General features: G+C 48.6%; 8 protein-coding genes across 8 annotated transcripts; 4 read left to right on the forward strand and 4 right to left on the reverse strand.

The window, feature by feature from the left end:
• Positions 1-252: 252 nt before the first annotated feature.
• Positions 253-2,016, reverse strand: T069G_09959 (major facilitator superfamily domain-containing protein; the record flags this gene model as incomplete). Its single annotated transcript, XM_056177169.1, has 6 exons — positions 253-288; positions 348-1,199; positions 1,250-1,576; positions 1,633-1,670; positions 1,718-1,764; positions 1,814-2,016. 6 exons carry the CDS (start codon positions 2,014-2,016, stop codon positions 253-255), a joined length of 1,503 nt encoding a protein of 500 aa, XP_056025647.1.
• A 2,449-nt stretch (positions 2,017-4,465) lies between these two features.
• Positions 4,466-6,009, reverse strand: T069G_09960 (acyltransferase domain-containing protein; the record flags this gene model as incomplete). Its single annotated transcript, XM_056177170.1, has 4 exons — positions 4,466-4,838; positions 4,915-5,363; positions 5,505-5,748; positions 5,819-6,009. 4 exons carry the CDS (start codon positions 6,007-6,009, stop codon positions 4,466-4,468), a joined length of 1,257 nt encoding a protein of 418 aa, XP_056025648.1.
• Positions 6,010-7,486: 1,477 nt separating this feature from the next.
• On the reverse strand, positions 7,487-7,983 carry T069G_09961 (uncharacterized protein; the record flags this gene model as incomplete). Its single annotated transcript, XM_056177171.1, has 2 exons — positions 7,487-7,913; positions 7,970-7,983. The coding sequence occupies 2 exons, from the start codon at positions 7,981-7,983 to the stop codon at positions 7,487-7,489; spliced, it is 441 nt and encodes a 146-aa protein (XP_056025649.1).
• Positions 7,984-9,651: 1,668 nt separating this feature from the next.
• On the forward strand, positions 9,652-11,856 carry T069G_09962 (uncharacterized protein; the record flags this gene model as incomplete). Its single annotated transcript, XM_056177172.1, has 4 exons — positions 9,652-11,041; positions 11,099-11,387; positions 11,446-11,499; positions 11,562-11,856. 4 exons carry the CDS (start codon positions 9,652-9,654, stop codon positions 11,854-11,856), a joined length of 2,028 nt encoding a protein of 675 aa, XP_056025650.1.
• Positions 11,857-12,170: 314 nt separating this feature from the next.
• T069G_09963 (heterokaryon incompatibility protein (HET) domain-containing protein) lies at positions 12,171-15,031 on the reverse strand (the record flags this gene model as incomplete). The annotated part of the gene is made up of 4 exons (XM_056177173.1): positions 12,171-12,985; positions 13,190-13,859; positions 13,909-14,078; positions 14,128-15,031. 4 exons carry the CDS (start codon positions 15,029-15,031, stop codon positions 12,171-12,173), a joined length of 2,559 nt encoding a protein of 852 aa, XP_056025651.1.
• Positions 15,032-15,880: 849 nt separating this feature from the next.
• Positions 15,881-17,197, forward strand: T069G_09964 (ATP-NAD kinase domain-containing protein; the record flags this gene model as incomplete). The annotated part of the gene is made up of 1 exon (XM_056177174.1): positions 15,881-17,197. The coding sequence occupies one exon, from the start codon at positions 15,881-15,883 to the stop codon at positions 17,195-17,197; it is 1,317 nt and encodes a 438-aa protein (XP_056025652.1).
• An 898-nt stretch (positions 17,198-18,095) lies between these two features.
• On the forward strand, positions 18,096-21,308 carry T069G_09965 (peptidase family m28 domain-containing protein; the record flags this gene model as incomplete). The annotated part of the gene is made up of 5 exons (XM_056177175.1): positions 18,096-18,418; positions 18,477-18,767; positions 18,835-19,351; positions 19,409-19,755; positions 19,814-21,308. The coding sequence occupies 5 exons, from the start codon at positions 18,096-18,098 to the stop codon at positions 21,306-21,308; spliced, it is 2,973 nt and encodes a 990-aa protein (XP_056025653.1).
• A 794-nt stretch (positions 21,309-22,102) lies between these two features.
• On the forward strand, positions 22,103-23,146 carry T069G_09966 (uncharacterized protein; the record flags this gene model as incomplete). The annotated part of the gene is made up of 1 exon (XM_056177176.1): positions 22,103-23,146. The coding sequence occupies one exon, from the start codon at positions 22,103-22,105 to the stop codon at positions 23,144-23,146; it is 1,044 nt and encodes a 347-aa protein (XP_056025654.1).
• Positions 23,147-23,542: the final 396 nt, after the last annotated feature.

The raw sequence follows: 23,542 nt of genomic DNA on the forward strand, positions 1-23,542 counted from the left end.
GCGTTTGACCAGCGGCGAGTAGTCGTCAGGTCACGTAGTTTGAGACATAGCTCGTCACTCACGACAAGTTCAGCCGGTTCATATCGTTATATATCATCCGAGAGAGTTTAATAGTGTATAAAGATATAATTTATATCATCATTATTGTCGTTTTAAAAGAAAGAATAATTATACGTAGCATCACAACTCATTGGTTGCCGTTATTGGTCATATACACGTAAACCTTGATTCACCCATATTCCTCCAGATTCATCAATACGTGTATCTGAAACCAGGCGTAGCATCCTCCTATTCATCGTTACAGATTAGTTATTATCACATGTCAAGAAGCGGGGCGTGTCACTTACATCGTGAGCTTCAAGTAGAAGACCTTCCTTGTCTGCTTTGCTGTTTGCTCTCCAAAATCCAAGATCGAGGAGGAGAACAAGTATGATGTTCAATAAAGCACAAGCAATAGAGGCATATAGACCTGGCTTATATCCAGTAGCGGCGTCTTGCTCTCTAAAAACTAAACTGCCGGCAATGCCTCCTAGACCGCCGAACCCAACGAGGGTCGCACTGCAAAAGGCACGTTTCCATTGTCCACGAACGTTATTCGCCTGCAGTGACATGGCAGCCGGAATATTGGCATTGGCACCGGCTGTGACAAGGAAGACGCCGAAATAGCGAACGCCAGGACTCGGAGCCCAGCCCATGATGGGTAGTCCGATGAGGCAGAGTACCATGTTGAAGATGACAATGGGGCCACGGACTCGCAGCTTGTCACCCACCCAGGCACCTGAGAACATGACGATACCTGCCAATACATACGGGGGAGCGACGAGACACTGGGACGCTCCGATGGAGAAATGGAGGCTTTGTCTCAAGATCAAAGGGAGGGTGAAGGCCAATGAATAGGTTATCGTAGTCGAAAGCCCAAAGATTAGAGCATATGCCCAAATCTTCCAATCAGTTCCAGCACCAAGGAACTTTCGCAGATTGAACTTTGGGACCTTTGAGTCGCCTCGATCACGCTGAATGCGATGGACGATCCAGTCGAGCTCACGCTGGCCAAGGAAATTCCACGTTAGACGCTTTGAGTCGGGGAAGTCGACGAGGAGCCAGTAGCCGGCGATGCCCAGGGCGCAGGTGAGGGTGCCTTCGATGATGAAGATCCAGCGCCAACCGGTGAGGCCCTCGCGACCATTAAGTTGCATAAGCTATGCACTTTGTTAGTTTTTTGCGCATGTTTATAATGAATATAACTTACGCCGTAGGCGAGAATGCCGGCAAAGGCTGAGGCAACGCAGCCAAGGAGATAAAACATGGAATATCGCTTGCCAACCTCGTAGCGGGTGTACCAAGTAGAGAGAAGGTAGACACAAGAGGGGAAGAAACCGGCCTCGAGGACGCCTAAGACTGTTCTCATCGCTGCTAATTGCGGGAAGTTCTTGACGAAGCCCATGCCGATCATGACGGCGCCCCAGAGCAGGGTGATGAAGGCGAGGTGTAGACGAGGTCCGATTTTGCGGATGAGGATGGTAGAAGGAGGTTGGAAAACGATGTATGTGGTGAAAAAGACGAGATTGGCGATATTCTAGAGCGTTTGTGAGTGTTTTGTTCTAAGAGGTGTGGTGTTGAGAGAGGACTTACGTAGCGGTTGTTGATTAGCTTCAGCTCAACACCCATACCTAACGGAATCAGCTTGCGGTTTTCTACTTCAAAACAGGAAAAATACCTGCGATATTCGCGGCTGAAAGATTGGTGCGATCCATGAGCGAGACACTTAGACGCGTTAAAATGATGTTTTATGGTTGATTGGGATCAATCTTACCAATACATGGCTCCAACGGTGACGACCAAGCGTCTGTCGACCTTCCACAGAATCTTGCGCTGCTCCTCAGGCGTGAAGCCAAAGTCCTCTTCACTGTCTTGAAGCGTCATGGGCTTGGCATTGCTCTCCGAGTCGCGGATCGGATCAACGCCGACGTCCTCGAGCTCGCGCTTCTCGAGGTCACGCTTCTCGGACTCAGCCATTGTGTCTGTGTCTTCTCACTTATGAGTATGAAATGGAAATGGTCAAGTCCTGAGAGATGAGAAAACTAATGAGAAAAATAAAGAGGTAATGGATGGAAAGGTGCTTGTGTTCCCGCGCCCGAGAGACATGGAGAGACACGCGAAAAGGGATCGGCAGGGAGAATCATGTACACGCATATCGGCCTATATATACACAAAAGCAGATGCGTCGCCAAGATCTTCCCCCCAGCAAACTTGGCGGTCTCTTCCGCATCTCGCGACCAAGGAATTAACTCCCACGCGGACAAACCATCCACATCAAAGCTCAATCCATACTACTAGTTCTTCCAATACCAAGACAATTCTCCAGCCTATCCTATCCCATCCATGTCTATCCATGTGGCGAGCAAACTAACGTCCCCAATTCCCCTCACCCCCTCCAGTACAGTAGTAACAGCACGCAGCTACAGAACATCGAATTCCTCCTCGCAAGCCATCCCTCATCCCGGCCTCTCGCCAAGAAAAATAAAAAAGAGCCGGGCCCTCTCTGCCCCAGACTTTTCCAAGTGGGGTCCCCGCCCTTTTTTTAAACTCCCAACTGTGAGGGTCCAGATTCTGGGCCGCTCTGGGCCTACTCTAACAGTAGCCTATTTTATGCTTATACCAGGGTGTTGGACCAGGCTTCGTTCGAGGGGGGATATACTCGTACATCCATGTTTGCCGCTGGGGGAAGCCGGGCAACGCACGCTTGGACATTATGCGGACCGAGCGATGTCTTGGCTGAGATATGCACTGTTGGTCGGATAGCAGATAGATATGGATAACGGAAGTTGCTTCATACTGCGAGGGATACAGGGGACGATGAAGCCTACGTCTTTTGCAGTGTGAGACACCGGTACTCGGAAATAGACGCAACATCTCACATCCGAATAGATTTCACCGCAAGATAAGCCTCCTAGAAACACAGTGAGCAGTCACTCATGAATCATACTCCATCATCATAACGTTATACCATCAAGCAAACGACAGAAACTCTCGCGTTGCACAACCACCCCGGCCATCATCCCCAGATTTGGAAGTTGGCCCATCCGCGGGGAAGAAGCAGGCTAGACAAGACTCTAAAGACCCTAGCTGCGTAGCTTAAATGGCTAGCCGCGTGTATATCACAACAGCAAAAAAGTGGCGATGCTTTCTCTATCTAGGGCCTTGGGGGTTTTGCTGTCCCTAGGTCGGATTTGGCGATTCATGCGTAACGCTTCATACTGGGGTGCATGAAAATGGGGGGATTCTCTGTGTGTATGTAGTACCAGGAAGCGAAGGAGTCGGTTGATGGATCATCCAGATTTGAGATGCCGTGTTGTACTGTAGGCTTGCATTTTGGCATCTGTGCTGCAACATCAGATTCACCAACCATCATCTTGATCACCGCCATCCTATGAGAAACTCCAAGAGTCCGTACACACCCACAATCTCATAACCCTTCATTCCACGCGTAAACAAACTCCCGACCTCTATCCACTCTCCCCAGGTTCGAAAAAACGCCACATTCCCCCCTCCCATCTTCTCCTCATCTTCTCTTTTCGACCAATTATAAGCGATTCTGGCCTCGAAGATGCCGAGGCTCGCCATCTTCCCCCCCGGCCCATCTACCCGCCCTTCCTCAGAGCTAAGCTAATTCCAACAACGACATTGCTCTTGGTTTTCAGCTCCAAGCAGGATGTACTCCAGACTTTTAGATGCGAGATGGGTAGCCAACGCCGACATCAGCAAGAAGACATACTAGAAAATACCCGATTCGCTGCTCACCTACTGGTACTCCTTCTTCGCAAGGTTCTTGTCCTTCCGGCTAGTCTGGGCTGCGACTATTTATTCTTGGCATCCAGTCACCAGTCTCTCTTACACCAATTTCATCTACGATTTGGTCGAGCTGGCGTTTCGAGGCTTGGTGACGCGGCGCCTCATCGCTCAACTTGCTCGGTCCATCTCCTTTGTCCCCTCATCCTGGCTTCTTCATCCTCGGGCATCAACAGATCGAGCAGCACACTGTCCAATGAAGAACGCTTCATTATCTACTATTGCCACTTGTAAAGTGGTACTAAATCCAATAGAATCCAATCAACCCAAGCCAAACAAGCCAAGCCCAGTCAAACCCGATTCCTTCCGTTCACCATGATACGCGATGCCTCGGTAATTCATGATTCACCCAAGGCAAAGTCCCTCCTCGAAACTCCGCACCAGCAGAAGACGCCCAAAAGTCTGCAGTTAATCTTCTGTACTCGCCGTCTTGATTATCCTGCCCCATTGGTTATCCAAGAAGAAAATACTAAATCCGTGCCAGAAAGCATACCATACTAACGCTAATGAAAACCACAAACATCGCCAAAACGCTCTTAGGAAAGGGTTTAAAGGTGAGGTGCCAATGGAAAAGACCCTTCTCCATTCGACAATGTCAAACCGACAAACCTTCACTCTACACAAAGAAGCCGAACCTTCTTCCGACCGCACCTCCAAATCGCTGCAAATTGTGCCAGACGAGACCAGCAATGCCAACAACGGAAAAAACCTGCAGAATCTCCAATGGAGTCTTCGTTTGGACCTTGGTCTCGATAAAGTCGACCTTGGATCCGGCCATGGTAGGGAATCGTCCTGTGGTCAGGTACTGTTCCATCAATGCGTCCTTCTTGTACCACTCTGCACGCAGCCAGGCATCGAATTCGTCTGCGTCATCGAGTGGAATATCTGAAAGCTTGAATTTTCGCCAGTAGAAGTTGACGGACTTGGGTGGCCGGCCCTGGAGGTAGGTACTAGAGAGTGTGAAGATGTTCTCACCGTATTTGCCTCGCCTAGGTATTACTGGTTAGTCATCTCTGGCATATCACGGTTTTTAGTGATTGGATCAAGGCATCTCAGGACACTCACCCAACACCTTCATACGCCACTGTGCAGTCGTAGACATATTCTACTGTTCCTCTGAGTTCGTTGAGACAAAAGAAGCTGCCAGTACTACGGGGGAGCAGCACGTGCTCGGGATCTTTCCACCCCTTCTTTTCTGCCCAACTGGCAGACTTTCGTCTACCGTTTCCAGAAATGTTGGTGCCTTCAGGGAACAGCAGCAGCCACATGGGTATGCGATACTCTTTTCCACTGGGATCGGTCCTAGTCTGCTTGAGCTTCTTCAGTCGGTAGGCAAGGCGGGGCTGATCTGTTGCCATTTTTCGAGACATGAAGATGAAGCTGTAAAACGTCATACCCCAGCCGATGATAGGAATATACTGCAGTGACTGCTTCAGAATGATGTAAATGTGGCCGTGCGCCGAAGCTCGGTTGACGTAGCCAACCCACCAGAGGTACAGCCAGTCAGTATAAATCTGTTCAAGCTCGTCAGCTCAATGTTGAAGCAGTGCCTGGGAAAACTAAGTCGAAAACAAAGTGTCCTCGTGTGAATGAGATTGCCTATGAGAGTGACTAATCGACTGGCGTCGACGCTGTCGCACTCCAGAGCTTCTTACCTGGTGGTTCGCTATCATCACCAAACGCTCAGGAAAGTTGAACTGCACTCCGCCATCTTCCGTGGGACGAATCTCTCCCGCGACTGACTCATCGCCGCTGATTCGGATCGTTACCGGGCCCCAGATCTGTGTCATCCAAGTTACGACTATGGCAAACCACCGCTTGGTCAAGGCCATGTAATCATAGTATATCTCGCGGTTCACGAAATACAGCCAACAACCGAGGACTTGCGAAGCGACAATACTGCATTCTCGTAAGCATTGTTCTATCCAAACTCATGAGATGGTTACTAGCAAGTGAATCGCAAACGTACGTCACACAGCAGATTAAAAAGTACACAGCGAGAGCCAGACCTCGTAGTATCTGCACTCCTCGGCCATGAGCCCGCTTGCCCGACGGGTGGACATCGTGGCTCGCAGCGCCTTTTCCAGGCGTTTGGGTGAGTCCCATGGCGGCTGCGGGAGCAGGAATGTTAATGTCGGACCCCTCGGTATCAACCGCCATAAAGGTAATGTTCAGGAATATGTATATGCGTCGTTCTAAGGTGTAAATATAGGTCAAGGCGCACAAAAAGGCTCAACCCAGCAGTTTGGCATGAGCCCCAAGGCAGATAAAGGACAAATCCAGAAGAGAGGCGGTGATGTGGCTTCCTGGTGGTGAAGCTCGCCTTGCAGCAGCTATTGGGCCAGGTCAGGCAGGCAGCTCAGCCCGCCAGGCAACGCCTTTCCTGATAGGATATGCTCACGGATGTAGACTGCCGACAGCCTCGATCAAGCCGGGCTAGAGCAAACGGCCAGTCAGGGCAGCTGGTCAGATGCAGGACGTAACAGCAGGCCAACAGAGAGCGGTTCCAGCGCCCTCGAGACACAAGACACCCGTTGCTTGTTCGCTTTTCCGCTTTGAGTCGAGTCGAGGTCAGACGGTGTAAGGTGAAGGTTTGGCCCAGCTCGAGAGCAGCACATGATGACGCAGGTGTTGCGGCTGCTTATTCGCTCCCTTGCTTCTGCCTAGCTCGAGCTGTCTGTCATAGTGTTAGCGCTATTGGATTGGCCCAACCACGGCGGATTCGTTCAGCCCTGGGGCTAGGCCAAAGCCCAAGCTGCTGGGAGGCTTAGCGGGAGCTTCGGGTTTTTCCAGAGCCCGTGAGTCGCTGCCAGTGGATGGCAAAGCTGGTGCGACCGCAGAAAAAAAAGTGGTCGTCGTGGCAATAAAGTGGCTACAGGAAATGATTGATGTCTGGCATGGATCGGATAGGATTGGATATGATTGGTGTTGGACACAGGCATTATTGGTCATTTTGGGCGGTGACTGAAAGCGGCGGCGGATTGAGCGGACATATTGCTGAGGGTACTTGTTCCGGCACTTGGCATCTGATGTACTCATTCAGCGAGTGACCTGGTGTTTTCTCTACTGAAAAAAGGTCATCTATCTCAACTACATAAACTCTTGTGACGATTTACCCATTAGCGAGAAGCCTTGCTCTCCTACTTCATGCAACCGTGAAAGCTATTACTGAGAAGTGACTTGATCACATGCCACTGCGCGGGTCATCCAGTTCCTCCGTCCCAATATCGCAAAGCTCGTATCAGCGGTAGCTCGTCAACGCAGTACCCCGCCTGCTGCATTCGGCAGGCGGTGGCAGCGTGTATTCACTGAAATGGAGCCAATCAGCCCGATAAATCCGGGAGGATCGCATTGAAATGAGTCTGTAGAGTTATCAGAAACGTGATTAAACTATTATTTCATAGTAATTCTAGGCTCTTCAACGAGCTAGGTCTCATTTGCTATTGATAGCAGTGGTTAACCTATACTTGTATACCGTTGATGTCGACAGCACGTGCCCATCCAAGGGAAGTACATGTATTGAAGCGACATGTTCTTTAATCATGTATAGCATCAGAAGATTTCAAGACGATATGATGATAGCAGTGGTGACGAAGAACCTAGAGTAGTAGTAGAAGAAAATGGCTAACATCCAGAGCTATGAACCAAGCTTGTTTTGTTCTAGAGAAACCACAAGCTGAGCAATGCCTATCAGAACGCTGAGCAGCCCAAACGCCGCCGTAAGAAAAAGACCTATGAGAGCCACCGTAAGTGCAGTTCTCTCCGATGTGTGTCTTTCGACCCATGACACGAGATCATTCGATGGCGGAGGGTGATCCACGGCTGCTTGTAGATTCCTCAACCTCTTCGTCCAGTATACAAGCTTAAAGGAAGGCGGGGTGCGAAACAAGCCGTCCCATACAATGAGATTTGGATCAAAGGCAGCGTCAGACGAATCATTCAGCTCATATGTTGAAGTAAGCTCTCGTGCCAACGCATCTGACTCATCGTCCGTTACGTATCGGAACAAAATTTCGTAAATTGTGTACAGGGTCTCGAAGAGAAGCTGTGGAGGAAGAGTCCCGCTGGTTTCGAATTAGCATCTGCATAGGTTCCCGTAAGAAATATTGAGATGTCAAACTTGGCAAAACTCATCTCTATGCTCTCTTCCAAGTTTCTATCCGCTGTATATCGCACTTGGGCCTTGAGCCACTCGACTTGGTGAAAAACCGCTAGTGTCTTCCTCTTTGGGTTGTATACAAGATGTTCGGCTAGATCATTTGTAGGAATTATCTCGATACCCAATCTCTTTCTCAAATTCCATGCCATCAGACTCGTGCATTCCGTGTTACTGTGCCAACAATCCACTGACTCGGTTGGAAAAACAGCATGAAAAAACTGGATAAATGTCTGGTTCGGCAACCATTTGACAGGGTAAGCATCCTCGTTCTCGATTCTGTATAGCATGGAGTAGATATCTCTTGATGATGGGTCAATCATGAAACTTAATCGGGTGGTGACTCTTGCCGCTACTTCTCTGTCTTTGGGTAGACAATCCGGAAAAGCAGCCTGTTGAAACGCTTCCAAACCAGATGCTTCATTGCATAGAGACTTTAGCATATCAACAGCCCGAAGGACAGCAGTGTGAGATGTCAGCCCCGGATTGCCACTGTAGATCGAAATGTCGCCAGTTTGCTCATCAGTGTGTGTCATCTCGTGATAAAATCGGCGAAAAGCAACAAACTGAGACTTGACAGGTTCGGCTACATTGCAAAGAGCTATAATAGCATCATTGAGAGATGTTATTTGCGAGGAGCCCATAGTGCCAAGTTCCATATTAACCGCGAAGATACAAAAAATAGCCCAGAACTTATAAGGGGATCTTCTGCAATTCCAGTAAGCCTCTCGATAATGCAGAAAGACATGGATAGATACAGGAAGATGCACATGAAGTATATGTATATATATGTATGTCAAAGGCTGGGGCGTAGCCTTCCTCTGACCTAGCTATTGCAGCTTTACTGACCCTCTTGTTAAAAAATATGGCCTCTATATATATTTATGTATATAATGAGAAGAGGCATATATGATTCTCTATACTATGTTTTTCTCGTTAATTATTATTGATTCATAATTTTTTTTTTAGTTGGAAAATTGTAGTTTCGTTTATGTCCTTATGAGCTCTTGTCGGCGACTTGTAAGAGCGAGACATTCGAGCTCGCGAAACCGGGCATTTGGGTAAGAATATATATCCATGGAACTCATACCACTAGCCTTAAGACTTGATCGTTTTAGGAAAATAAGGCGTTTTGTCGTAGGCCGCGCCCACTGCGAGCCTCACCGATAATTGACTGCATGTACGCACAGCCGCCACAGAATGCAACTGCATGTTGGTCGTGTGCAAGCATGTATGTGCTGCATCTGCCTGCCTCATTGGCTCATGAACATCACCATTGATGCAATCTGCAGCAATTTGCAGCAACCAAGCCACCGGGACCATATTTGGACCAATAGTCAATATACAAATCATCCATGCTAATGCCGGTCATCGCAGAGCCTTGTGAGGAGAACTGGAATTGTCCACCGCCTCTTATTTATCTATCGAAATTTACGTCTTCACCGCCGACTATAGTTGATTTATCATATTTAGATAAAATGTATGTAGTCCATATAATCGCGTATTGCGTAAATCTGAATGTCACTCAATATTACCCGCATTACGTTACTTCGGACCATACTCTCAATCTCAACCAACCGACATACAAGAATACGATTCCAAAGATTCGGTCCTATATTCTGAACACATTTAAAAGCGTCATTAAAATGCCTTCCCATATCTCGGTAGGAACAACACCTCTGAATTCGGCTGGAGCCAAGAGAACGCGAAGTGGGAGCTCGAGCACCGGAGGACCTATCAAGAAGTTGAAAAGTTTGCATGCAAGATTTAGCCATAGTTTGCAATCTTCGGCTTCAGTAGCAAAGTTTCCTGCCACAGGCTCAACAGCATCTAGCGGCGCATTGCGACCAGATGCACTCCCTAAAGAGAACAACCCTGGTGCGGGAAGGTTGGTGACAAGCTCCACGCAAGTCAATGCACCAGATCAGCAGTTGGTACATCAGCACCACATGCATGCTCCCAAAGAATTTCCTGGTGCTACTCATCTGGACGGCAGTCATGTCTATGTTTTCCCCCGTGCGAATTGGTGCATCCCCGAGGAGTACCGCAAACGATATCCGGTTGTCATGGATATTTTCCAAAGGAATCTTGAAGAAATCGATCTCACGATTCTCAAGCATCCAGCTAAAACGGCCTACAAATTGAGCATGTGCGGCACTAGTATAGACAAGGCTACACCTTCGATCTTAATATGCCACCCCCAGGTTGATACAAGCATGGGCCAAAGGATCCTGCGCCATCTACATCGCCCGCAGGTCCGGAAGCAATACAACTCTAGCAAAATGGCTGTGAGTTTCGAAATCTACTGGTATAGCGGGCCTGCTTGGACATATTTGGGACGCCCTATAGATGGCCTCAACATTCAAATGGAAAGTTCGTACATTTGGGGAGCACTACTATTGGATGATGATCATTATAGGATTAGTACGATTACTTGTGGCATCAGGTTTCCAAATGTGGAGGACGCTATGTTCCTTCTATCAACCGCTCATGCCTTTGAAGAAAATGACAGCAGTGGGGATTATGATGAGGATGAGGAGAGTGTCGAGCCTAATGGAGGCGAAGATGGAGATGGGGATATATACAGGTTTGGAGATGTAGAGTATGACATGGCTGAAATTAGGGATATTTATGAATGTGATAAAGAAAACCAACCGCCCCAAGCTACCGGACAGCAACAAGATCGCAGACGATACACACAAGACCTATACAGTGACCTTGGTTGGGATTCTGGAGAGACAGTTTCTGTCAGCCCCAACCGAGTCTGGGGTCGTTCTCGGGAAGCTGAATGGAGCGACTCTCTCAATCTGGACTGGGCGTTGATAGAGATTAAAAAGAGCGAACAGTGGAAAGCAGAAAGACCCCGTCTAGCGCTGCCTGATATCCCTGGCTCGGGTTATCAAGAACGGCGCGTGGAAGTCATGACATCTCGGGGCGCGCTCTTTGGCACTATTTGCAGCATACCCTCATTTATTGCCAATTCCAACAAGCTTAGCAAGCTATGCAAAGTTTGGACTGTTTCTCTTCTAGACCCAAGTATGGCTTTTTGCAATCTTCTTTCTACTATCGCTGCTAATTGCATGCATGGCACAGGCGAAATATCTGTTGGAGACAGTGGAGCCCTTGTCATAGATTGCCTGACGAGCAAGCTTTATGGATACATCATTGGGATCAACCACTTTCAAGAGCTATACGTCATTCCATTACAGTCAGTCTTGGAACAGATAACGGAGATGATACCTGCTTCCTACGGTAACCCCGAAATATTCATGATGCTCGACCAACGCCGTACACCCAGACCACCTCCTAAAACCAGCAAAGTTCGTGGGCTCACCAGATATTTACATCAATACTGGCCCCAGAGAGATTTATATAATATCAGGTATGAAGCAGCAAAGGATATCTCAACATCATTGTGATAGCGCTGACGAGTTTCCTAGTTCATTAAATTTTGAGCCACGATGGCTTGGGGATGATTCCTATGACAGCGAAAGGTAAGAAGATGCTATCAGATATTGCTGAACTAGAACATTGGTATTAACGCACATTACTTTAGTAGCAGCAGCAGCCACTACGTTGATTGTCCGACCAGCCCTATGCCGAATTACCCCAGCGAAGCAGACACGCAGCATTACTCTGTGCCAACTAGCTTTGGTTCATACGACGCAGCAATAACGCAGTCGTCTGCCACGCAATTTTCGAGCTTTCAGATATTGAATGACTCTATGGATGAGAAAATTGAGAACTCGAAGTCTCCTAGCCCGGCACCTGACGATGATAGCCCCCCTTCTTCGTACCAGACCGCAGAGGACGGGTCCAATTCAGCGCCATCTAGCCAAGAGACAATCTAGAGCCGTTTTTGTTATTCGATCACATATTTTATTGTTATTGTTATTATATGGATTTATGTGGCAAAAAGAAGAAAATCCAACAACCAGTAGAGTTAGTGCATAGGGGGCATAGAGTGAATATATTTAGTATCGTTGTTACATTTGATGAACCAGTGGAATCAATCAAGCGAATAACTACTTTCGTATAATAAAATGAAACCAAGTATTTCATTATTGCTATTATTATCGGGATAAATAAACATATTCACGATCTCCAATACTTCGCAAATACATATATGGAGCCAAGCAGCGCCTCTAGATTGCATGCAGCTTTTCTAACCCAACAAAATTTCCCTCCATGTATCTTCATCATGAGTAAATGCCGTTTTAAATACCTTTCCAAGAGCAACCCTTCTCCAAAGACCTTCCTGAGCATGATACTCAATAAGCAAAACAAAGTATATATCCCACTCTGACTCAACCCTCTCTTTGGGAATGTAATACGTCCACTCGGGCATTTCTTCCGTTGTAAACGACTTGGCCTCTGAAATGGCAATGAACCGGCATTGACGCGGCAAGGGTCCTTTTGCCAGCCATTCCGAGTCAACCATGATGGAACCACAGCGGTCACCTCGTCGGTCCAGGATGTAGCATTGACTGAGAGGTCCTTGGCTGGAAATGCTTTGGGCACCTGTTGGTGACGGACTGCCATTGGTAAGCTTTTCTTTTTTCAAATCAGAGGTGGCATCAGTCTCTTTGATGGCAATGCGCAATTTGTTTGACCAGGTAAAGAATTGTAAAATGGGTAAATCGGGAAATTCTCTGTGGTCCCCAGTCCGACACTTAGATTCTGCAGCTGGGACATGGAAAGGGTATTCCGGTAGTGTAAGCGCAAAGGTAGGCTTTGTTGGATTCTTGACGTTGGCTCTGGCAGATTCCTCCAGTGGACGGCCGAAAGGATCAATAGCTGGGGGTCGTGGCAGCATTCCCTCCATAGCCCTAAGCTCCCTGTCACGGCGATTTTCGTAGTAGCGGTGGTGATCGTAAGCGGGCCTCAGAAACTCTGGAGGAGGTCGGGAAGTCGGAATCCGATTGAGTAATGCTCTGTTGGTGCGACTTCTCGATTTTTGCTTCGCTGATGCCCAAATTTCTGGATGTGAAGCCTCGCTAGCTTCCCTACTGCTCCTGCTCAAGCTCCTACTCCCGCTTCTGCTTCTGCTCCTACTTCTGCTTCTGCTTCTGCTTCTGTTTACGATTCTGACCGTGGCTCTGTTTCTGGTGCTGCTGTCTCGACTCCGACTCCGGCTGCGGCTCGGATTCCTGTCTCTGGCCCATCTGTAGCCATCATTATCACCGTTGCTATTGTCGTTGCCACGGTATCCTCTCCATCTTTCCTCGGTACTTCGATCCTCCTTTGCCCAGGCATTGTCCCAAATTCGCTGTGGCGTTCCATAGCCGTCACGAATATGCCAATCAATCCAAGTGTGGTCCCTCAGCCAGGTACGTACGTCTGACAAACATCCTTCAATCATTTGCCGGTTATACAGTACACCCTCACTCTTCCATCCACACCAAGACCAGCTTGGGAACTTCATATTCTGATACTTTTCGTCTTTCGAAATGGGTTTCTCGAGTAGAGATGATTTGCCGACGGGTTGCCAAAGCAGAGCGAAATCAAAGTGTGAGGTCGGTAGTCCGAACGTGAAAGGTGATCTCAGTGTCCCTTCGATGAGCTTGCACATTCCATTGAACGCTGCAAGAATGTCAAATGGCTCATAAAGCTCCCTCTTAGTGTATAAGCTGACACAGTTTGCATAGAACCATAGGGCTCTCTGCCTCAGCTGCGTCAGTGTTTGAAGCGGCGCTCCGGTGAGATCCAGAGACCAGCCCTGGCCGGTTTTGTCGACAAAGATGTCTTCTGACATTCCAGTACTTCTGCACTGGAAATAGACTTGCCCTTTGGTGAATATGAGGCATCTTCTAGAGAGGAGACGCTCTTGAAATGTCCAAGCACGCCGGTTCCACTGTTTAGTGTAAGTGACTGACAGTTTTGGCTGATCCCAAAGTGCTTACCACAGAGTCTTCTATGTTGGATTCTGGTGATTGATGTAAGACGAGATGAACGTCAGGGGCAACCTGTCCAATATTTTGCTCTACCGAATGGTTCTTATCAATAGCCCTTAAGCCTACTTCAGCACTGGCGCCATCCGCGGCGCAAATAGTTAGTGTAGAGTTGCCATAAACTGCAGACTGTAAGAATATGTCCTTGAAGATGGGGTTGGGAGGACGTACTTAGGTGCATTGTGCGAGAATTCAAGTTCCAGGAATGGCTGCTATCTTGAATTATGCAGAGAGAGTCAATCCAGATGTAGCGGATACCCAAGTTCTCAATCAACTCAATACTCTGTTTAAGTGCCACAGGCAGTGCGTCGATGGTTGCGGCCAAACCTCCAGACTTTAATCGGTCTTGTATGTTGCTCAGAGTCGTTCTATGATCGCGAATGTTGCCCCATACATAGCTCACTGTCGCGTATGGTTGAAACGAGAGGTAATCTTTGTTGTTCGTATAAGGCAGCGGAACCAAGTTCTGGTTCTGAATGTCGATAACTCCAAAATATGACTGCTTGAGTGTCTCAGCAAAGGGATCCTCAATACCCAGCTTTCCAGTGCAGCGCTCGTCATGATTATTTTCGCATAGTCTAAGAAACTCTCTAATCAAGTTTCTCTTATTGACAACTGGTCCAATGCGCCGACCCAAGAACTGTGTTTCTTCATTCAGCAGAAGAGGGTAGTCCAGATTGGACTCGTCATAAGAAGCAGGTGCGGCGAGAACGAGATATGCTTCATAAGCTTTGAGACGCTCCTGACTCCAGCGGATTCTTAATCGCCGTGTTCGTTTTCTGCTTGAGGGATCGAGAGAATCGCGACCATCCAGTTCCCACACCAGGTGGCAAGTTGTGTTTCTGGCTTTGACCTCTGAACGAACTTCCGGAGGAATAGCAGCGGCGATGATTTTGCAAAGCGAACATTCGGACGCCCTCGCCTCGATTGTTTTTAGAGTGGCGAAGAAAGGGCTTCCATTACTTGGTCGCAAAGACTGTGATGACGAGGGGCTGCAACTGCTGCCACCGCCAATCTTGAACATGTCAACGCTAAGTTCAAGTCTTTGGCACTGGTCGCATAATTGGTAACTCATGGCGAGGGATGGCGATGCGAGATTGGCGATTATGACGGGCAAGGAATGAAAAAAATAGAACAATTATTACACGATATGTAAGTGACTAGAGGTAAATGGAGGAGTTGAGATTAAATATGTGTACCTGTAGATGTGTCTATAGAGACTTACGAGGCAACACAGCTTTGTGTGACTACATATTACCTTCTACATGTAGATAGAACATAATGAACAGCCCATGTATAATCGTCTAAGGACAAGATTGAGTGGACATTCAGCATTCAGCCTAGCTTTCAGCCCAGCACAACTGAGGATACTGCAGGATTTCATCTCAGCCTCAACTCCCTTGGCACTAATGTATCACTCTATGCGCCTAATTGTTTGTACATCATGCAGCCTGACGTACCTACAGTGCAGCCCTAACAAATTGCCTGACATGGATATTAAGACGCACGAATACTTGACATCTATCTAATCTAATATGAATAGACAAGTATTGGAGAAATGTCGTCATGCGCTGCTGCATTGTCCAAGCACCAAATGGTAGCATCGACACGGATAGTTGGGTAAACCACACTATAGCAATACGTCTCCTCTATGTGAATAAAATTGTCTTTTGCTAGACATCTGCTCGCTGCAACGCTAAGAAATTCATCCACAGCAGAGCTCCATCATCATGGAAGCCATCTTCACTCTGCTGCAAAAGAGCCTGGCTCACGATTCTGTGAACACCAAGTCTGGCCGTTTTCTTCTTGTTGCGTTGCCAACATGATAAGCACCTCTTGATCCCAAGTCATGTCTACACACTTTCGAGCTCTCCGAGGACCATGGCGCCAACTTGCTCAAGCTCGGCCAGCTCGGCTGCCGTCGATGGCCTCTAACCGGCGACATCTGTCCACCACGGATGCTTTAAAGCCCGCACAGTCGCGCAGTGTTGCAGAGCTTCCAGCAAGGACGATTCCCCGATACCTTCAGATTTCAAAGCCTGGCTCGTCCTTGCTGTCACTAAACTGGCCGCGGCCACCCCGCAATCTGTTGCTGGTGCAGAAGCTCTACTCTCCCGAGGTGACCGAGTCTGTCGTCCAGTTTGCAAAGCATATCCGAAGCGACTATCCCGAAGTCAACATTGTCATTGAAGCTCGCGTTGCCGTCCCGATCCAACAAGAGCTCGACTTCCCCATCTTTGTCGTCGACAACGGTACCAGCATTGCCGACAAGATCGATGCTATTGCGACCTTTGGCGGTGATGGCACCGTTTTGCGTGCTGCAAGCTTATTCAAGCTACACGGATCCGTTCCTCCAATCTTGGCCTTTAGTATGGGAACCTTGGGATTTCTAGGGGAATGGAATTTTGCAGAGCACAAGAAAGCGTGGAGGGAGATGTACATGAGCGGAAGCGACGTCAGTGCGGGGCGCAATGCAGCGGTGCCGAGAAGAAGAGATGATGGCATGGACACGAGCAGAACCGTTGGTGAGGGCTGGGAGCGAGTCAAAGGCAAGAGCCTGGGAATGAACAGAGCATCTCGAGTCTTGCTGCGGCATCGGATCAAGGCCGACATCTTTGACAGGGCTGGTAACAACATCAACCACCAAGTCTCCAATACTTTGGCGAGCCAGCCAAAGTCGGGGATTGCTACTCCGAAAGAGATATCGCCTCCCCTGCGCGCCATCAACGAAATCTCAGTCCACCGTGGCTCACACCCGCACCTGGCCATCATTGACATCTACCAAAACGGCCATTTTCTGACCGAAACGACTGCCGACGGCATCCTCATCAGCACCCCTACCGGCTCAACAGCTTATAGTCTAAGCGCTGGAGGCCCTATTGTGCATCCATTGGTAAAGTCGCTGCTTATTACCCCTATCAGTCCTTGCAGTCTCAGCTTCCGATCCCTCGTGCTACCGCTGGACACAAAGGTGACACTCCGGATGAGCCCCAAGAACAGAGGCCGCGAGCTAGATCTCAGCATCGATGGCAGACGGTGTGCTGGTGTCTCACCTGGGTCAGAGATTCACGTTGAAGGCGAGTTCGTTGGGCGAGCAGGGCCTGGCGAGGAGTGGCATGGCGGCGTCCCATGTGTGATACGAACAGAGGATGATGATCCATGGGTTGGCGGCCTCAATGGACTCCTTAAGTTCAATCACCCCTTTGGCAGAGAGCCCCCCAACGAGGACTTTTCTGACTAGTGGTATAGGCCTAGAGCCTCGTAAATCTATATTGGATACCTCGCAATCCTCGAAATGATACCCTATTCTACAGCTCGTTGAAGTGGTAGGCGTTGTATAACATGTTATATCATTACCATCATGCAAAATTGGTGGTTCTCGAAGGTTTAAATCAATACTTACAATGGGAAGAAGCCGAGTACAAGGTTTACTATTGGCGAATGTAAGCCATTATTTGAAGGCGGTTGTAGCTTGTAGATTTATTCAGAAAAATTCAACTCAGCCAGGATATCAATTCCATAGCCCAACGCTGGTTGATCCATTGCGATTGAATGCATCTCCAACCCCAAATGTCACCCAGCTAGCGCAAAAAAACCGAGGTGAGATGGTTCAAGTTGACGTCAGCTATGACCCCATAGAAGCTCCAGCTGCCAGCTATGGGGAGCTACAGCGGGTGGTAGCGGGGACTTTTGTAGGCCGCAGGGCTCCCACTGGCTGCAATTCTAGCGCTGCTGCACTGAGCTGCACATGACACCCCACACTATGGACGGTACCTTGCTTTATCACATTCCTCATGATGCATTGATCCTGTACTCGTACTATAATCCTGCATCTTTGTGCTTCACCAGCCAGCCAGCCTTTTTCTTTTTCTTCCTCCTTTGTTCTCCTATTTCCAACGCTGAGCGTCTCGAGAGGCGCTGGCCAAGGGATGACGCATACGACCTAATTCCCATTATTCTTATTCTCAACCTCTACGCCCTTCAAGAACAGCTCTGACATTGCCCAATTCCATCGCTTGCGCCGCTAGACCTCATCCGCTCGCCGAGCCGCAGCTCCTCGCGCTCGTCTTGCATCGTCCCATGATCGGGGCGCTGCTCTCCGGGTTGCACCATTGTCATCTCTCGATCGCAAAATCACCATGAAGTTCCTCAATCCATTCAGCTTCAGCCCGGGGCCCGTGACCTTCTGGACGACGGTAATCTATCTTGCCATCACCATACCGCTGATTTACGTCCACGAAGTGGTGCCGCCTGTTCCATCCGCCCATTCTCTCAAGCAAGGGTTGAACCTGAGCGAGGCATGGTTCGATCTACAAACCATCACGAAACAGTACCATCCGTACAACAGTCGAGCAAATGCCGAAGTCCGCGAATACTTGATCAAACGCTCTCAGAACATCTTGGACCGGAATGGCGTTCCTTACAAGACAGAGACATCTGGAGGAGTGATCTGGGACGACAAGTTGGTCCACCGAGGATACCTAGGAGTCGTTTCTTCAGATTGCTGACAGGTATCACAGGTTCGAACAATCTGCTGTTAGAGAAACCCTTGACGCGCCGAGAGCCAATCGAGCGCCGGGTGCCACAATCTTCGATGACCGCATTTCGAACGTGACTTGGACTGTCGACTCGCTGCTACAAAGCACAAAGGGCGGATCAAAGACTTGGCAAGGCTACTATTTCGAGGGTGACAATTTTTACGTCTATATTCACGGCAAAGAAGACCCCGAGGGCGATTGGTGGTCCTCTCAGGTTGGTGCTGCAAAGTACAGCCAGTCTGGCGGTGTCCTCGTCAACTGCCATTTCGACTCGTAAGTCCATATGCCGATTTCCCCTTACTCAATTGATAATGAATCATCAGTATGCTTACTTTTGCAGTGTGTCAACCGGATATGGCGCCACTGACGACGGCGTGTCCTGCGTAAGCATGCTACAGTTACTGAGCTACTTCACCACCGAGGGACACCAGCCGAAGCATGGCGTTGTGCTCCTCTTCAACAATGCGGAAGAAGACGGTCTCTTGGGAGCTCGTGCGTTTGGCTACAGCCCACTTCTCAAGTTTTGCCACACCTTTGTCAACTTGGAGGGAGCTGGAGCAGGAGGCCGTGCTATGCTTTTCAGAACCACGGATCTTGAAGCTGCCGAGGTCTACTCCAAGAGCCCTCATCCCTTTGGATCCGTTGTTGCGGCAAACGCGTTCGAGCGAGGAGTCATCAAGAGCGGAACGGATTTTGAAGTATTCGCGCCCAACTTTGGACAGCGAGGCATGGACATTGCCTTTTATCATCCTCGCTCACGCTATCACACCGAGGATGACGATGCTCGTCACACTTCTGTTCGCAGCATTTGGCACATGCTGTCTGCTGCTCTGGCCTCTACAGAGAGATTCTCTGAGGTTACTGGGACAGTCTTCAGCGGCGATCGCCCAGACGGTGATAAAAACTTGGCTCAGACTGGCAAGCCCACCGAGGGTGTCTATTTTGATTGGTATGGCAGTGGATGGTCAGCGTTCCCGCTTAGAGGGTTGTTTGCGTGGTCGCTGACGCTGCTCATCGTGACGCCACTGGTCCTTGCCGTTGCCACGTTTTTGCTCATTCGTTCTGACAAATATTACTTTTGGGCAAAGGACATTCAGTTGGAGCACTCTGAGATACATGATGACCCTATTGCTCTCAGCGGATGGCGTGGCTTCTTCCGGTATCCTTTGGCCCTCATCTTTGCCGTCGGTTTGACAATCGGTGCTGTCCTCCTCGTTGCTAAAGTCAACCCACTCATCATTTACAGCAGCGGATATGCAGTGTGAGTTTTGCCTCTGATGTCATTCATCATGGTTGTTTTTTTACTAACAAATTTCTAGCTGGGCTCAACTGTTGTCTCTATTTTACTGCAGCTTCTGGCTCATCATGAGAGGCGCCAACTTTGTTAGACCAACTGCTCTCCATCGCGGGTTTGCCCTCATTTGGTTGTTTATCCTCTCTTGGATTGTTCAAGTCATTGCCGCCCTAGCTGAAGATCGCATGCACATCGGTGGAATCTATTTTACAGCATTCTTCCACACGGCCATCTTTGTGTCGCTCTTCATTTCGCTGGTCGAGCAATTCGCACTACCAGGAAAGCAAGAATTTGCCAACCAGTATCAAGACGACGCAGCCCCAGAACATACTCGAATTACCAGCTCTGATAACACCATCACTGGAAACGAAGACGATCAAGACGAACAAGGGTATGCAGCGGCAGAGAGTGCTACAGAGACGACGCCGCTGAGAGCTGGAGAACAGGGTTATGGATCGAGCGACCAGCCGACATTTGCCAGCACTTACCGACGTTCGGCTCAGACATATGATCAACCTGCTCCATCGCCTCTGCAGAGTTACCCTCCGTATGAACACGAACAGTCGTGGTCTGGACGACTGCCAACTTGGACTTGGATAATTCAGTTTCTCCTACTCGCCCCTATCCATGTCATTCTGGTAGGAAATCTCGGATTGGTGCAGACTTCCGCAATGGCCATGAATGGTGCCGATGGTGGTAGTCTCTTGCCTCCCATCATGGGAGTCGGGATCATGGCAATATTGCTCCTGCTCCCTCTGACACCATTCATGCACCGCATCACTCACCACGTGCCGCTATTTCTCTTTGTCGTCTTCGTCGCCACATTCATCTACAATCTTGCCGCTTTCCCATTTTCCAATAACGCTCGATACAAATTGTACTTTCAAGAAGTCATCGACGTGGATGCTGGAACAAACGTGGCTTCTCTGTCGGGCATCCATGAATACGTTCACTCAGTCGTCTCCACTATCCCATCTGCTACCGGCCAAGAGGTTGAATGCAAAGCATCGACACGTTCGGGTCTTACTGCCTGCGAGTATGATGCGTCATCTCTCCCGCCCTATCTTGCGAATGGCACAGAACTGAAAGATTTGATCACTGCGACGAGCTCAAAGTCACTTGACGGCAAGACTGCAAATCTCAAGGTGGACGCCTTGGATACCAAGATGTGCATTTTGAGCCTCTCTCAGCCTGTATTTGGATTTGAAGTCAAGGATACAGCCCCCGCAGACCGCCGATTTGGTACAATCCCGCGCGATGGATTGCGAACCATTACTCTCTTCCGACGAGAATGGGAGGGGCCGTGGGACCTTACCTTGCAGCTGGCCACCGACGACGGCCGTGTCCTGCTGGGCGATGATGATTTGGAGGTGACGGTGAGGTGTGCCTACAGCGACATGAATGATGACAAGACGATACCAGTGCTGCGTGAGCTCTACCAGTACATGCCCAAGTGGGCAGTCATCAGCAAGACGGCGGTTGGTCTTGTTGAAGTCAGGAAGAAGTTTACTGTATCATGATGAAGCGCATCAGTTTGGTTTAGCAGCTATTGAGCTTGTATGTATCATTACCATTATTGTTTGGCGACGTTGTGGATATCCAAGCATGACTGAATATTATGAATTATTTTCGCCAATCATACTCGTGTGCTCGAAGATTTGTATATATGCAAGTTGAAGCATGTAGTGATTTACCATTAGCATCTGAATTGTCACATTTTGCCGCCAAACAGTGACATTGATAGTTTCAACTGCTATGGGCTGGTGGAAATGGGAGGTATGCGACGAATTATGTACGCCTTCGAAAATGGCTGATGTATAATCCTTTGTTGTGTTCTCGTAGCCTAGCTTATATCCTTTCTCATGTGACAATATTATCGTGAGTACAGGATCAATAGCCTTCAATGCCCATCCCTGCGTCTGCTGAATGTTCACGCCTCTCTGCCTCGCATGGCACGAAGCCCATCAGCTGCCAGACAGCTGTCTAAAATTCTTGCAGCTGCTTCTATTCTGCCGGCTTCCACCTTATTCTACTTCTTCTTTTCCCTTTCCTTTTTTCTCTCTCAATTCCTCTCTCCTTCTTTTCTCTCCACGTTCATCTCCATTGACTTTTCTCGCATCACCGCAGAACAAAGCCTTCTCTGCTCACCTTGACTTTAGGCTCCCTTTCGATCGCTATCACAGACTGCCTTCATGGGAGATTTCCCCCAAGACTATCCACCGGTGAGTACTCTTCGGCAAGAATCAATTGTCCACTCTAACGTTAGGTGGCAGATGATCATAATCCGATGCCACGTATGCAGCCTCACGACACTATGAGCCGAAAGAGGGCTCGTGGAAACTCGATCAACGATGGCAGTCGCGGTATTGGTGGAAACCTTGTCTCCAAAGATGTCTCCATCTCAGATAATCCGACCACAAACGATCGGAGTGCGAATGAACCTTCCAGCAAAAACGAAGTTATCGACCTAACGTACCCCTATATCGCTAAGGAGGAAAGGGACTGGTTCGGCAAGCCTATTTCCATTGTGCAGCCCAGACTCGAAGGGCTAGTTCCAAATGATTCCGGCGACAATTCATTTCTACTTGCAATGAGTCGTTATGTCTTAGCCATGGTATCCGTGGATATCGATATTCTTCTTGCTGAAAACATGACTTCCGCTGTGGGCCTGAAGCGAGACCACTTTCAGAAACTTGTTCAGCAGCAAAAAGAGGCAGCTCGCCTGATGGAGGAGCACGCGTCTTGGGATGAAAGCCGTCGGGCTTGCGTCGACAATTTTGGGTTCATATATGTGGTGGAGAACGATCCGACAAACCCATATTTGGGAACATTGGAGCTCGGATTCTTGATCGATATGCTCGAAGCATCCCGAAAGCATTGCGCTTGGGAAAATGCAGCACACCAAATCGGTCAACTCCATCCTCTTCAGAGACCAGTTTCGGTACACAAGATCCTCGAAATCCTGACTGCGACTCTGAAAACCACTGAGCGCGATCAGAAAAAACTCCTGGGCTTGCTAGAGGAAAGCTCCTGGAAGGATAGCAATTTGGAGGAGTGGTTGCCGCATACTGTTTGCCGAATGTTTGGCCAGGAGGTTAAAGATGGAAGTCGCAGTTTTGAATATACCTTGCAAGGAATAGATGGAGACGTCTACAAAACAACCAGGCTTCTAATCTCTATACAAAAGATGCGCCTGAAGACATCTGACATACCGAAGATACTAAAGTATGTGCATCCATTTAACCGCCTCATCCCGTCGATCTCGCTACAGCAGGAGGATATCGAGAGCGAAATTGAGTATCTCAGAAAGAAGGCTCAGTATATCGCAATCAAGGTCGAAAGTCCCGAGCCGGAGTAATAGTTCACCAGAGGCAGGCAAGCAGGCTAGGTTTAAGCCACGATATGGATTGGAAGGGATATAGCAAAGGAAGAAAGGAAATTTTTGCGTCACGACTCGGAAAATAGGGTTTTTAATGCAGATATTCAGCAATAAAACTTCATTTGTGTGGCTTTTTGAGATACTATGAGCTGAAAGCATCGCGTATCAAAGCCTCTTCTACATGATTCATGCGAACATTCATCCTCAACCATTGCCATTCGTTCAGATCAGTGAGATGAAGTCAATCAACCTGCCTCAAGATTGAGTCACACGAGCAAATACGCACAAATAGTAGATGATTGTTTGTTGTTGTTTTAATTGAACTGTGACTCTTATTCGGTAGGAATTCTCGCCGCCCAGGAATCTCCAGAAATT

This window comes from Trichoderma breve, chromosome 6 (genome assembly GCF_028502605.1).
Source record: "Trichoderma breve strain T069 chromosome 6, whole genome shotgun sequence".
Lineage (NCBI taxonomy): Eukaryota > Fungi > Ascomycota > Sordariomycetes > Hypocreales > Hypocreaceae > Trichoderma > Trichoderma breve.